This window comes from Dromaius novaehollandiae, chromosome 14 (assembly GCF_036370855.1).
Source record: "Dromaius novaehollandiae isolate bDroNov1 chromosome 14, bDroNov1.hap1, whole genome shotgun sequence".
Classification (NCBI taxonomy): Eukaryota; Metazoa; Chordata; class Aves; order Casuariiformes; family Dromaiidae; genus Dromaius; species Dromaius novaehollandiae.
Genome location: NC_088111.1, coordinates 4,390,568 through 4,405,836, shown reverse-complemented (window position 1 = coordinate 4,405,836; position 15,269 = coordinate 4,390,568). Strand labels below are relative to the sequence as shown.

Genomic DNA, 15,269 nt, shown 5'->3' with positions numbered 1-15,269 from the left:
ATTGCCTCCTCCTCACCCCAGCTCCCCCCAGGCCCCAGGTTATAAGCCCACTTTGGGCCTTGCTCTGGCCTGTTTCACCTCCCCCATGGGGAACTAGTGCTTCCAGTAACTCCTCTGCCCAGCCTGGTGGCCGCACCCACAGCCCTGCCAGGCTCCTGCTGCACCCGGGGCAGTTGGAGGGAGGCTGGGGAGACCAAGGGCAGAAACCAGCAGGTCCAACCTGAACACGGCATGACGCTGGAGCAGGATCAGGCCGGGCAGAGGATTAAAGAGCCAATGGAGCCTGTTTCCTGCCTTTCATCTGCTGTGAGCATGACACAATCACAGCCATTAGCTCTTCAAAGACAGGCAGGTTGGAGGAGCCTTGGAAAGCCAGCGTGCCTGCAAGCGAGGCTCCGAGGTCTCGTCCTCACCTACACAGGCAACACGAAGCATCACCTGGCATTGCTTGCCTGGTCCCTGACCTGGCAGCCCTGCTCCTCTCCAGCTCCTTCCTTTTGCACCAGGGCAAGCGGCCGCAGCTCCCAGGACCTTGCAGGTTTCCCCGTGCCTGACAGAGCTTGAGCTCCCACCAGGGCTTTGTGAGGATCCCCAGTGCAGTTGCTTGTTTTCGCAACACCTACAAGAACTCAATCTGCCAAATAAGGCTGAAATTTCACAGGAGGTTCAGACGTCAGGAGGATGGGGACTGAGCTGAAGGACCACACAAGCCTCCTTCCCGGAGGCCAGGCCAGCAGACTTCTGCACAGCCCAGAGCAAGCGGAGCACAGTCAGAGGAGTTTCCCCACCCAGGCTGCCTCGTTGCTCAGCCAGCACTGGAGCACAGCCTGTCTCTAGGTGTTACTGAGTAAATAACACAGCTTCCTCCTACAGCTGCTTCCTCGCACCCCTTTCCCAGCCCCACCCATGCACAGCAACATGCAACACCCCAGTGGCTCTGCTGTGAAGTCACAATTTTCCTAATTCATAGAAAAGACTTGCTCTTGCCTCCACCCTAGAAGCTGCTTACACCCCAGTGAGCACCTGCAGCTCACAGCTGGGACTCACTCAGGGGCTGCAGGTGGGGTGAGCTACAGGCACAGCAGGCAGCTGCTGCTCACTCAGAGGCACACACAAGTGGAGCAGCAGGCAGGCTACAAGCTCGGGCACCTGATGCAGAGCACACCCTGGGATTTGGAGAGCTGCACCCCCCGAGCCTGCCCTGGCCACTAGCTAAGGGAGAAGGCAGCTACTTTGGGGCAATATTTAAGGCAATCCCTCCTCTGCTTTCACCAGCTCAAAGCCAGGTTACACTGCAGTACCAGGGAGAAAATATAAAAAGTCACCTTTCAGGTGCTATTTCACACCAAACCCAGCTCCTTCCAGGAGAAAGCACTCTGCCCCCACTGGCCCCCCCTCAGAGCAGCTGTATTGCACACTGGCAATAGCTGGGGAGCCACAGGGCAGCCTCAGGGCTCAGCCCTCCCCTGTATCTTGGTGAGCCATCTGGCTTCCACATCAGCCCACCCCAGCATCCGCACACAACCCAAGGCAGATACCCGACCCTGGCAGCCTGGCAAGGCTAGATTGCAACGTTTAGTAACGGTCACAAAACCACACAAAAAAAGTTAACACCAGTCAAGCCTCTATTGTGTGCACTTTTATTTGAACTGGTCTTAAGTCAGTGTACAGGTAGCCCCTCCCTCCCCCACATACTGGCACCACTTCTCCTAGACTGTGGGGGACTGTAAAGCCTTCATTCACATCTATCACTGGGGAACACAGCCCACTTGCTTGACAAATCAAAGAGAAAGAATCAAGTGTGTTTTGTTTTTAAGGCGGAAGATACAAAAAGACACTTGTTGGGTTACATAATTTACAGACAAGCAATTACAGCCAAATGCCAGTGACTGGTATTGGCTCCTCCGAGCTGGGCTGCTGCCTTCACAGAGGCGAGTAACTTCCTGTAACAATGCATTATAACAATATTTGGAATGACTATTAAAAAAGAAACAAATGTACAATCAAAGTCCTCAGATGCATTGTAGAACTTTGGGGGCGTTCGCTCCAACATGTTTCATTTTAAGACTGCTGCTGACACCTTCACCGTTCCAGTTTTTTAATCCTGAGTCAAGCGCCAAAAAAAAACAAATAAAGCCATGCCAATATCTCGTCTTGTTTTATGCGCATTTATGGGTTTCATTTCATCACAAGGGTGTGGGTGTTGGTAACAGTCTGGTTTAGAAGCATTTGCGGTGGACAATGGAGGGTCCGGATTCATCATACTCTTGCTTGCTGATCCACATCTGCTGGAAGGTGGACAGGGAGGCCAGGATGGAGCCTCCAATCCAGACAGAGTACTTGCGCTCAGGTGGAGCAATGATCTGCAGGGAAGAGGAGGAATGCATCAGATGCACAATGACACTACACCCACTGCTCATGCGCAGCCCTGCAAGACAAGGGCTAACTCCCCTATCTAGCCTCAGTCAAGACACAGCCAAGTTTGAGCAACCTGGAAGTATAAAACCCAACAACAACTCCCTTCTCTCCCAGTTACAGCCAATACTTCTATTAATGCTACTGTTCATGTGGTTGAACAGATGTCACCTCATCCAGACAAAGGCCACTAGGCTGGACTACTCAGACATGTAGAAGTATCCCTAGGAGGAGTTAAGTTTATCCCCTCCACCCACTCTGGATTTTGGCAGGGATGCCAATAGCTTCCCATGACTCCAACCTACCTTGATTTTCATTGTGCTGGGGGCCAGGGCTGTGATCTCCTTCTGCATCCTGTCTGCAATGCCAGGGTACATTGTGGTACCACCAGACAGCACTGTGTTGGCATACAGGTCCTTACGGATGTCCACATCACACTTCATGATGGAGTTGAAGGTAGTTTCATGGATACCACAGGACTCCATACCTACGAAGAACAAAGTCTTAGGTCAGCAAGGGCTCACAGGCAGCCAAGGAAGCAGACTGGTAACTGAGAGCCAAGCAACTCCTTCAGCAGAAAGGCACTACAGGCAGAGCCATGGCTCCGAAAGCCTCAACCTCCCCATTTTACTGTCTCAAGTCCCTCATATAGCTTCAGGCTATGTGGAAAGAGAGACTAAGTGGTGGGACAGGACAGGCCTTGCTAGCAGTACAGTGACAGTGAAATGCCAGTCTCTAGGCCACTCCTTTACAAAAGGGAACAGAGGGGGCACAAGGCCTCCTGGAAGAGTTAGACTTACCCAAGAAAGATGGCTGGAAGAGGGCCTCAGGGCACCTGAACCTCTCATTGCCAATGGTGATGACCTGACCATCAGGGAGTTCATAGCTCTTCTCCAGGGAAGAGCTAGAGGCAGCTGTGGCCATCTCCTGCTCAAAATCCAGGGCAACATAGCACAGCTTCTCCTTGATATCACGCACAATTTCTCTCTCGGCTGTGGTGGTGAAGCTGTAGCCTCTCTCTGTCAGGATCTTCATGAGGTAGTCCGTCAGGTCACGGCCAGCCAGATCCAGACGGAGGATGGCATGGGGGAGGGCATAGCCTTCGTAGATGGGCACAGTGTGGGTAACACCATCACCAGAGTCCATCACAATACCAGTGGTACGACCAGAGGCGTACAGGGACAACACAGCCTGGATGGCTACATACATGGCTGGGGTGTTGAAAGTCTCAAACATGATCTAGAGGAAGAAGAGAAGGCATTGGGTCAGCAAGACAAACTAGGGCTCACTAAAGGCCTACACCAAATCCATGCAAGAGGTTTTCCTTAGAGGTGTTCCTCCCTAGACAAGACACTTTATTCCCTCTGGAAGGAGGTGTCAGTGCTTTTATCTTGCCTAGTATTGACCCAGACCTGCCAGGTCAGAGCTTGAGGACACCACCACGGGCCCATTCAAGTGTCACAGCAAGGAACAAAACAAATACTAAGTAACTACAGTAGTCACTCAAGGTTGGTAAATGGGTTAGTGTCTAGTCAGAAACAGCAGTTAGACAAGTTGCTAGTTCAGTCTCAGAGAAAGCCAGCTTAGAAGAGCAAACAAAACCTGTCAAGGTCCAGCAAAGAGGAGACTCAGGTCAGGAAAGGAAAACCCTGTAAAGATGGCAAAAAGGGAGAATAGTGGTGAAGGTGCAGAGAGGACAACATGGAAGAGGAAAGCTGGCTGCAACATCATCTGCTCTAGCACCAAGCTCAATTTTACATACCTGTGTCATCTTTTCTCTGTTGGCTTTGGGGTTCAGGGGAGCCTCTGTGAGCAGCACAGGGTGCTCCTCAGGGGCTACTCTCAGCTCATTGTAGAAAGTGTGGTGCCAGATCTTCTCCATGTCATCCCAGTTGGTGACAATGCCGTGTTCAATGGGGTACTTCAGGGTCAAGATACCTCTTTTACTCTGGGCTTCATCACCAACATAGCTGTCTTTCTGGCCCATACCAACCATCACACCCTGCACAACAAATAAGCAGCAAGTTTAACTGAACAGTCAGCCTCACTGGGTAGGATAACCTGTTTGTTTTTAAAAAAGAAAAAAACAAAGCTAGACCTCTAATGACTTTTATTCTCCTGTCCCCACTCTATCAGGGAAGGCATTCAGTCAGTTCCAATATACACTGTTAAACACTGCAGGAAGGCTCTCTGCAGCATGTATTCCCCCCCAGTTACTGTTGCTCCACAGAAGCCAGATGTGCTACAGACATATAAAAGGGCTTCTTTAAGTTTACTGCCTTTAGAGGAATGGTTTCTACTGCAAGCTCCTTTAAACTGTCTGATAAAGAGGCAGCCCAGCCACGTACCTGATGTCTGGGGCGACCAACGATGGATGGGAAGACAGCACGCGGGGCATCATCCCCAGCAAAACCGGCCTTGCACATACCGGAGCCATTGTCAACAACGAGCGCAGCAATATCATCATCCATGGCTGACTGTGGAAGGATAGGAGAGCATGTCAGTGAGCGCCAACACTCATGCACCAGCAACCGAGAACACCTCGGCAGGGGAACTCCTTCTCCAAAGCCGCACCAGGGGAGAGGAAACCCCACGCAGCACGGAGCCGCGGGTGTCCAGGCAGCCGCCCCGGACCACGCCGCCAAGGCCCTTCCCCACCCATTTCCTTCCTGTTTGCGCGGCACCGCTTCGCCCAGCGCCCGCTAGAGGGGGCGGCACGTTCCAGGCTCCGGCACCGCACAGATTTGGGACAAAGGAAGTCCCCGCGCCCTCTCGCAGTATTACCATAAAAGGCAATGGATCGAGCGCGCCTCGCGCCGAGCCGGGCGCGCGGCACCGCGCCAACGCTGGGAGGGCGGGAGGCGGCCAGCGCTCGGCCACGCCCCCTCCCGCGCGGCCACGCCCTCGGCCACGCCCTCGCCGGGCGCGCGCCCCGCTCTGGAGCGCGCAGCCCGCCGCCGGCCGGCCGCCCCCCCTCCCCCCGCCCCCCCTCACGGCCCGCGGAGCGCGTCGCGCCGGCAGCCGCCACCGAGTCCACCCGAGCGCCGCGCTCCGGGGCCGCCGCCCCGCCCCGGGCGAGCTTCGGTTTAACCGCCTCGCCCAAGCCGCCCGCCCGGCGGGTGCTGGGCGTTAGAGCCGCCTCGTTATGCAACTGCCGCCCGCCCCGGGAAGGGCGAGCTCGGCTCAGGCGCTTCTGAAAGGGCCGGTTTCAATCTGCCGGCAGGAGCGGCTGGGCGGGGAGGCGGCTTCCAGCCCCCGAGCCTGGCACGCTGGGAAGTGTAGTCCCCGGCCCGGCAGAGGCAGTCTGGTCCCGGCAAGGGCACCGCGGCTCCCCGCAGGGGCTCTTCCCCCCCGAACCTCCCCTTTCTGCCCGTGCGAGCCGGCACCCCGCCTCAAGGGCGGGGGGCGCAGACAAAGCCCCTCCGTCCCATCCCCCCGCACGCCGCCGCGCACAATAGCCACCCCGCTCTCCCCCCCACCCCGCCGGGCGCAACCGCCGCCCCCGAGAAATCCTCTTAGGAGGAGGAGGATCAGCCCCTCAGCAGCCCCCTCCGCAAGGGGGGGAAGCTGCACCGCGGGTGGCGGCAGCTGCGCCCCAACCGGGCGGTTCCCCATCGCCGCCCCACAACAAAGGGCGCCCCGGGAGCGGGCGCGCCACGAGGCGGGCCGGCACGCCGGGCACCGCGGGGACCCGCAGCGGGGCAGCGCGCCGCTCCCCCGGGGGGAGGGCGGCCCCCTCGCAACTTTAATTTGCCAGCGGAAACAAGGATCTATCAAAGTAAAGAAATTGAAAAAAAAACCTGAAAAACACAATTGTGGGAGAAGCCCGAGAAAGGCAGCGGGGAGCGCCCCCGCCCCCCTCGCCCCCACCCCCCACGCGGGGCCCCGCTCACCTTTGGGGAGTTGCACGGTCAGAGCCGGGGCGGGCGGGCGGCGCGAGGCGGCGGTGGCGGGAGCGGGGCACGCGCGCGCGAGGCGGAGGCAGCTCGCAGCGACTCTCGCCCGCCGCGCGCCGCCGGGTTTTATGGGGCCGGAGCCGCCGCCGCCTCGCCATAAAAGGAAACTTTCGGAGCGCGCCCTCCTGATTGGCCCCCGCCGCGCCTCCCCGCCTCGCGCCGCCGCGCCTCGCGCGCGCCGCCCTGCGCGCGGCAGCGCCCCCCCCGCCCTGTGGAAAAAAAAAAAAAAAACGCCACACACCGCGGAGGGGGGTGGGGCTGGGGGGCGCGGGGGGGGCGCGCTGTCCGCGGCGCCTCACAAAGAAGCGGGGCCGGCCGCGGGTCGGAGGCCGCGGCCGGGTGGGCACCGGCCTCGCCGGGCCGGGAAAGGCCCCCGCGAGGGCCGCGGGGGGGTGAGGGGCCGCTCGGCGCCGGCGCCCACCGCGGGGTGTCGATGTGGGGCTGCCCCCGGGGGGCGGCGGGCAATTGGGCCCCGCCGTCCGCCCACCGGGCTGCGCGGAGCGGCGGGTGACAGTAATTCGGAGCGGATTCCGGTTTGGAGTTGGGTCTTGGGCCAAGTTCGATGTCAGCAGGCACCGGGCGGGGGGAGCTCTCGCCAGCCCCCTGCGGTCCATCCCTCCCTTGAACCTGCCCGGGGGACGCTGCGTGCACCTCCAGAAAACCGTTAAAAGGCTACTATATTTTTATTAAGAGACAATATGCTGCAGACATGTCACCTGGAAGAAGGAAACGATCCCCCAGCTCTGACTAAGGCGTTGAGTCAAGCGGAGCAGTTTGCCTCACGGGCAAGGGGCGCCTGCCCCCGCCCCTGTGCGGAGGTCACCGTGGGAGCAGAGATTCGGCTGGATTTGGGCAATATTTGCGTCTTTGCCGTTTGATCCGTGTGGGGCTAGCCTTGCGGGAAGGGTGTGTGGCGCGATACGTGGCTGTTCCTCTCTGGACTGTGTTTCTGCAGTCCTGTGTTTCATTATTATAATAAGACACCAGTTCAAAATAAAGGCAAGGACACCATCAGCAAAACAGTGGCCGGCAGCGACACAGGGCTTTGCATCCCCAGAACATGGTACAAACACGGGCTGATTAATCACGTTAATTAAGCAGCCCTGTAAGTAAAGTAGCAGCATCAACTTGCAATCTGTTGCCAGTGCAAAGCGCACAGACTTCAGCCTAGGTACTTTAAATATCCAGTCTCATTTAAAGCAGCAACAACAGGAAAAGTCCCCTGGGAAAAAGAAAAAAATGCTAAAAATGCCTGTTATTCAGGGGACACCTCTGGTTCGGCATCTCAGAGGGGTCGCCCAGGGAAGGGGGTGCTGAGCGGAGAGGCCCCAGGTGAGGCCGCACGAGGAGGGAGGTGCCGGGGGCACACGAGGGAGGCTGCCGCTCTCCACCCGCTCCCACACGCTCTTTGTCACCGGGGAGCAGCCACGGTGGCTCCGCTGGCGAGGACGGGTGCAGGTCGGGGCCTGGAGGACCGGGCCTGTGTCCCCAAACCGGTGCCCGTCCCTGCGGCAGGGTCCCTGTGCGGAGGGAGGGGGGAGCACAGCGCTGTGTGCCCCGGCGAGCGTGGATAACCGCATCGGTGCTCCCCGGGACAAACAAAGGAGCGAGCGGCAGGAGGAACTGTGCAAAAGCCTCTAAGATGGAGTTTTGCAATTACCTCATGTGAGGGGGGAGGGATGGGTGGAGAGGAGACGTGGGGTACGGACTGGGAACGGCAGCCCTGTCCTGGAGCTCCCCATGGCTCCCCGCGGTGCCCCGGCGGTGCTCAGCCACCTCCTCCTTGTAGAGCTGCCCTGCTGCGCCAGCGCCCATCTGGGACCGGCGTTTCGGAGGGGACAGAGCAGGGAGTAGAGAGCTGGGAGTCCGGTGACCCTGCTGGGACCCGTCCCCTCAGCACTGGAGGTGGCCATCGCCATGGGCCACCCCAGGGCCATGCCCCGTCCCCTCCGCACCGGTGGTGGCCATCACCATGGGCCACCCCAAGGCTATGCCCAGTCCCGTTGGCGCTGGAGGTGGCCATCACCATGGGCCACCCCAGGGCCGTGCTCCATCCCCCCTGGCCTCATGGGAAGCCAAAAAAGATCAAGTCCAGGAAAGCGGGAGGTTTTCGTTAGGGCTGTGCAGGCACGAGGCGGACGGGGTGCCCGGGGCTAATGTGCCCATGCTGCCGGCCATTTTCTCTGCGACCTTGGGCAAATGGTGCCAGATCTCTGTATCTCAGCTTCCCTTGCAGCAAAATGGGAATAATCACTGTTAATTACCTACCTCACGGGGAATTAATTAATGTTTGCACTCCACTTTGAAAAGGCTGATTATTAATTACAAGATTATACGTCAAATAAGGGGAGCCACAAGGCATGGATATAGCTGATGGCTTTTGTGGGTGGCAGGGATAAGACAGGGTCCATGAATGCACTAATGAGGGGCCTGCAGAAAACAACCACTAGCAAAAAGTCCTACAAACGCACTGGGGTGGTGGGTACAGGGAGGGACATGTCAGAAGGAGGTCAGTACGGGGGGGTGTCCGTCACGGCCAGCGGTCGCTTCGCTCCGTCCTGTGCACAAAGGCTGACCGGAGCAGGGGCTGGGGGCCATAAATATGAATGAGGTGCTGCGAGGGCCAGGAAACGGGCAGCCCTCGGGGCAGGCGGGAGGACAGGACACTTGGGAGCACCTGGGTTAGCTGGACCGGGGGTGCATGTGCTGCAGCCTTCTCTGGAGCATCCTGGTGAACAGCTAAGGTGTACCAGAGCTAGGGAACCACAAATGTGAGATAGCCTATTAAGCAGCACAGGAGATTACCAGGCAATTAGAACCTCCTAATTATGAGGATGAATCAGAAAGCAATCAATCTGCCGGCATCCGGAGCACAACAACGCAGGCTGCAGGTCTCGTGTCTTTTGGAGGCGGTGGGGCTTTTGCCCCCACAGGGAATGCAGGATGTGGTCCGCAGCAAACAGCCAGTGGTCCAAGCCCTACCGCTTCCTCTGAGGTCGCGACGGGCCAAGGTTTGTGTGACGAGCATAAAGGCAGTTTGACAGCAAGGCCACCTGCCAATCGCTATGTTCAAGGTCTAAACAGACCGTAATGTGATAGACCAAGCCAGGATCCTCCAATCTTGCATTCAGGGCTCTCTTCTAATCTATTCCTGGGTGTGTCACAAGAACCGAAAGGAGAGAAAGAGGAACAGTGAGCAGCGAAGGTCTGCAGTTATTCTTCTCCGTTGTCTCGGGCCTGTGCTGTCTCTGAGTCCCTCTCAAGCCCATCAGATTGGGACAAAAGCCCATGTAGAGCTCAGCTTTTCACGCACCCACTAAAAAGTAATGGAAAAGAAGTTGTGCCTCTACGTGTTAGCAGGGAGAGAAAGAAGATGGAAGCAAGACTTTCAGTAAGCAACTTCCAGGGTTTGAGGTCTGAGCTAAGGCAATAGTCAAAACTACGTGCCGTGAGAACACAAGGGGGTCTCAGTTTCCTATTGCCATAAAACGGCAGTAGAAGTGCGTTACTCTCCAGCACACAGGGCACGTGTCACGGTGCAAACAGCCTCCACGCAGCCGAGACCTGCCACGACCACGGGGCAAGAGAGCAAAAGAAAGCACAGGACAACCCCCAAGCGGTTTTTCAGTGCCCAGGTCTGTCGAGGCGGGTGTAAAGGTCCATGAGGACAGCGATGGCCACGGAGGACCTCCCAGCGCCAGCCAACCTGAAACCAGAAGCAAACTCCAGAATTTCCCTGTTTTGCTTCGCTTCTCCTTGCCTGTCCTTGGGTCTGTGCTGCGGAGCTCAGCTCGCGCTGGCTCTGGACACAACCATCTGGAGGAGGATTCCTCCTGCCCTTCGCCGGCTGATACAGTCAGGCCTGGCTCTGGCACCGATAGCGCGCAGTCCTGCCCTTATTTCTGCTTCCTGCCCTGTACCTCCCACTCCTTTAATTTCACTTCAGCTGCCTTCATGGTGCAAAGTGTGAACTCTCTTCTCTGCTCACTTCTCCCTGTGGCTGTAATCGGGGCCTTATTTTCCTTAGCATGTGCTGTCGCCGTTCTCCTCCTTGCAGCTGCCTGCTCCTGCTGTCTCCTTTTCTAGCCCCCTCGGAGAGGCTGATTTGAGCCCCGTCGTTTGCCTCCCCTCCCTGTCCTTCCCCCGGAGCAGAAGCCCTTCGCCTGTGCGGTGACTGCATCTGCCACGCTTTTTGAGGAAAGGAGGGATAATTAGGCAAGGGGGACAAGTCACCCAGCCAGCTGAGAGACTGGCTCGAACTCTCGCATGTCCTCTTTAGAGCCAGCCGCTCTCCGCATCCGTGGCTGCCCTGGCTCCTTCATCTGGGCTTCAGTTCTCCCCCTCTGGCTGTCATGAGACCGAGAGAAGAGGTGGAAACTTCTGAAAGCAGCAAAGCTGTTTTAAATCAGCCTCCTGCAGAGGCTTTTCTGAGCGCTGCCTTTTCCCTCTCTTCCTGCTCCAAAGGGGAAGAGGGAAAGGCCCTGGCCACATCCCCTATTTCACAGCACCTTCCTCTTCTGCAGTTCAGCCCTCACCGCATTTGCTTCCATGGGGATTTGCCTGAGACGAAATCTAAGCAAGGAGCTGAGGCCTGGGCCCACGGACAACTGCGAGGCCGGAGACTTCACCACATCGTCCCCTCCTTTGGAGGTGCTCCCTCTGGTCTATTTAAATGTCCAAGCACTGAGGGCTTCCACCTCTCCTTCTGTGGAGACACGTTGAATCTAAAACCTCTCCAGTTTGAAGCTTAACGGCCCCTGACATTTTCCTTACTCATTTCATTGTATCCCCGATGCTATCTCCTCTCTTTCAAATAGCTGCAGACTCTCCTCTTCCCCTTTACGTATTGCTCTATATTCTCATACATCAATCCCCGAAGTTCCTGCTCCTTTGTATTGATCTCCTCAGAGCTCTCTCCAATTTATCACTGCTTTTTGCAGGAGTGAGATGAAAGCCTTCCTCTTCACAGACCTCTGTATACAGGGGACCATTCTCCCCTGACCTGCTGCGTCTGCATGGAGGGGCTAAAACTGCATCAAGCATCTCCCCCATCCAGGGTGAATTACTATTTTGTATCACACTGAAAAAAGGTGTGTAAATTCTTTAGGACACTGATGGACAAACAGTGCTGGATTTAGCTGGGGCAGTCAGAGAAGGCAGAGCCCTGCCCAGTGGCAGGGGTGGTGGAAGGGGACGTGGGCCTGATTTATAACCTATTGTACTGGCTTTACCCCTGATAACAGGAGCTGGGGAGATTGAAGCAGCAAGCAGGGCTTGTTTCTGCATCCGTTTCCCCAGTTGTGCCTCCAGCTCTGGTCTCTCCTGGCCTCCCTGCACGGCTTTCCCAGCTCCTTCATTTTTGTGCCCCCGAGCTGATTACTGCGCCTTTGTTCCCAGATCGGGACATCGCCCCAGGGTCGCCCGTTGCTACCAGCCCACGCAGGCGGCGTTGTGCCGCGAGCAGACGGCCAGGTTGGGATTTTCAGCCCGGGCTGGAGGAAGCGGGATAAACGACCAGGCATTGCGCTAACAGGCATCCTGGCTAGCGCTGGGGCTGTGCATCCCCGGCCCCTCGGCGCTGGCCTGCAAAAGCCGGGGCTGAGCCGGCTCCGCTCGGCTCGGCTCTTCATCCGACGGCAGCGGAGTGAGGCCCTCCCTTCCCCCAGCGTTAAACGTGCTGCTGGTGCTGTCTGGTTGACCTTGACAGTGAGAGACGGTGAGGCCGAAGCGTTGAATCATTTCTGCCCAAGGTCGTTCGCCAGCGCAGCGCGATTACACTGGTGCAAGCAGACCGCTGTAGCGGTGCTGCCTTGCTCCTTGCCCCAGGCCTCTCCGCCTGCATCTTTCAGGTTCGCTTCTGTCTGGGCGATGGGGGAGGAATAAGCTAAGCCCTACGCTGGCCTCTTATTCCGGTTGGAGAGCTTCCACGCGGGGATTTAGACCAGCTTCGCTCAGCCAGAAGATCCCCTGTACAGACCTGCCCCTCCAGCTAGGCAGAACATCAGCTTCGGGGGATATTTCCTCCAGCTAATACCAGAAGGAATAAGGGGAAGAGAAAAAAAGCAGACATTCCCTGGGCTTTCTTTGCAAGTATCAGCCCTCTGGCACCGTTTGCCACCCCACTGACACAGCCTCTGACACTGAAACCGGGGACTCCCAAACCGGCGTTGAGCAACACGCTGCCATGGTGCAGTCCCTGGGGGACTTTCCCACAAAGGATGTTCCTCGGGGTTTTGTTACCTGGCCCATCAAAAGGCTCACACACATGTTACACAGCATTATGTCATCCTATACGGCGCATTTTCAACTGCTTTTTAATTACTCTGAAAATTGATTTTTCTCCGTCGTTAACAATAAAGGCAGGGAGACAGCTGGATGGAGTTTTCTGCTGTCTAATACTGTACCTAGGAAATGAAACAGATACTGGAATATCCAAGCATGCCACGAAAGTCGCTTTGATCTCATCTCAGCTTTGCTGACAGCAACGAGGCTAATGGCACTTCCTATCAAGGGGTCTTTAAGCCTTTTGCAGAGAACGCTGTCTTTGTTTTCCATGCGCAAAACTGAAGTACGGAGAAGGTGGAAACATATTTCCCCCAGTCTGGAGGACAGTATAGCTCATGTCATGTAATATGAGATGCTTTGGAGTCTCTGCATGCAGTTCTGCTTTGCATTTAGGGGGTTTAATCCCCATTTATCTCCAGCAACAGGAGTCACTTTGTCTTGGTGAGTAAATGGAAGAGAAGAATCTGGGAGAACTGTGGTTTGGGGCCAGCCATGAGAGCCTGCAGATGGGTACCTAAACCCGTCCAGGTGCCCCGAACCCATGCCAGGCTCCTCAGCCCGCGGGGGTGTGCGGGGTGCAAGCAGGCAAGGTGGGAGCTTGCCCCTTCCTAGGAGCAGCACTGGCAGAGGCCCATGTCAGAGCTGCTCGGGGCCTGTCCAAGCCCTATTTCTGGCTCTTTTTGCACAGATGGTGGAAAATCCTGATGTAGCGCCTTGCCCAAGGCGAGGAGTCCACGGTGGGGGAGTGATGCCAGCTGTTGTGAGTCCCCCGTTCACTCCCCATGTTTCCCTTGATTAAAATAACCCCCTGAGGGTGATGCACTGTGTACGGAGCACTCAGCCCTTTTACTAGAGCCACCAATAATGACATCGAGCTACCATCTGTCACTTCTCACCTTGTCTTCTGGAGGTCCCGGGCTTGTTCCCTGCCATCAGCGAGTGGATGCCGGTGACTCAGTGGAGCAGCACCCGGGAGGTTTTTCCCCTGTGTCAGGTAAACAGGCTCGTTGCAGGGCCGGTCCCCACGCCACGTGCAGCTCAGGGTGACTCCGCTCACGTCTGGCAGTGGGACAAAGGAAAGAGCCCGTTCTCTCCAGGGACAACGTGTCTCCCAGCCAGTCCTTTGGTCTGGCTCTCGCTGAAATCAGTAGCAAACCTGGCTGGGGGGGAGCCTGGAGGTGCAAGGGGATGCAGTAGATGAATCCCTTTCAAAACCACCTGGATGTCACTCCACACACAAATGCAGGGACTGAAGAAACCCACCCGTTACAAAGCCCCTGTGCAGAGATACTGATCCCCACAAGAGAAATCATAACAACTGTATTTTATTACCCTCTCAGGCCATTGCCCCAGAAGTTTCCATCTCTCCATCGAGACAGTGTTTTGGAGTGTGCTTTGGCTCGTGTCACACATTCCTGCTGGCAGGAGGTAAGATCTCAAGAGAAAGTTAAACAAAAGCCGTCAATGTCATGTGCTAACTCTGACTCCCTTGGCTTGTTAACATACCGTGCGCCTGGTCTTCACCAAGACCGAAATGAAATGTTTCCCCAGGGACTAATGAGGACACCTTCATATTCATCTTGCAGCAAACTGCTAGTGCGGGCTGGCCCTTATAATACAGATCAAGGAGAAAGTGTGAACGGACTCGGCAGATTCCTCATGGTTTTGTCAGCTGTCAAGTCTCTCCTGCTGCCTCTGAGGAGCACATTGAGGAGCTGGTCTTTCCTTGCACCAGGGTAACTTTGGGACCCCTGGGTGCCTCTTTGCAGTGCCCCTGCCCGCGTGCCCCAGGGCTGTGGTGGTCCCACGCGGGCGACATGTGCGTGAGCTTGCGTTGATCCCAGCCAGGGAGGTGGTGACGTTATCGGCTGGGAGAATATGTGAAAAATGCAGGTTGTGTGCATGCATGGCATGAAACTCCCTACCCAGCGAGAGGCCAAACTACCACTTAAACCTCGATTAAGCCTTGAGGGCTTCCAAGCTTGCAGGTGGCGCAGCCCAGAGAATCACCTCTCATGGCACCGTGCCTCCATGCTGGCCAGTCGGAGACGGGAGGATGGGGAAGCTCAGCTGGAGCATTTGGATTTGGCTCTTCCTCCGATGGCCAAGAAATGGGTTTGGGACATCCACATTCCTGCTCTCTTCCCTTCCCCGTGCCAGAGCTGTGCAGGGTTTCAGAGGTGACTTCCAGGCCTCTTCCTCTGCGGGAGCGCTGGAGTCAGCAGAGCAGCAGAGGAAGCCAAGCAGATACAGGGGCCACCAGGACCACGGGGTTGCTCAGACACAAAATGGGTCGTGACACGGAAGAGTGACTGTCTCTGCTGCTTTCCTCACACCCCAAGGAGGGGGCAAATGAGCAAGCAGAAGATCAGGGACTGGGTTTCCTGCGGGGATTTAGTAGGCGCAACCCACAAAACAATTCCAGCCTGGATCCACCTCAGTGAAAGCATTTTTCTCCAAACACTGCTGTCTGTGGCTATAACATCCTTTGCACAACACATTTCATTCCTTGTAACCCCTTGTTCCTGTTTTGAAGGGTGACGAGCAAGAAGAAGGCACAGCGACGAGCCGCCGTGCTGGGAAGGAGGAAGCCCTGGGCAGGGGCAGACGTGG

The 15,269-nt window shown here is 56.7% G+C and overlaps 1 protein-coding gene across 1 annotated transcript; it reads right to left on the bottom strand.

The window, feature by feature from the left end:
- Nucleotides 1-1,624: 1,624 nt before the first annotated feature.
- ACTB (actin beta) lies at nt 1,625-6,464 on the bottom strand. The gene is made up of 6 exons (XM_064520151.1): nt 6,309-6,464; nt 4,764-4,892; nt 4,178-4,417; nt 3,216-3,654; nt 2,721-2,902; nt 1,625-2,363 (listed from the first exon to the last, which is right to left on the bottom strand). Exons 2-6 carry the CDS (start codon nt 4,884-4,886, stop codon nt 2,220-2,222), a joined length of 1,128 nt encoding a protein of 375 aa, XP_064376221.1. The 5' UTR covers nt 4,887-4,892; nt 6,309-6,464; the 3' UTR covers nt 1,625-2,219.
- Nucleotides 6,465-15,269: the final 8,805 nt, after the last annotated feature.

Excerpts from the sequence above, each read along its gene's own strand:
- ACTB (XM_064520151.1), bottom strand. The coding sequence starts at position 4,886 with ATGGATGATGATATTGCTGCGCTCGTTGTTGACAATGGCTCCGGTATG. Across the intron at positions 4,418-4,763 it reads TTGGTCGCCCCAGACATCAG|GGTGTGATGGTTGGTATGGG; the intron begins GTACGTGGCTGG and ends TTTGTTGTGCAG. Across the intron at positions 2,364-2,720 it reads CCAGCACAATGAAAATCAAG|ATCATTGCTCCACCTGAGCG; the intron begins GTAGGTTGGAGT and ends TCTTCCCTGCAG.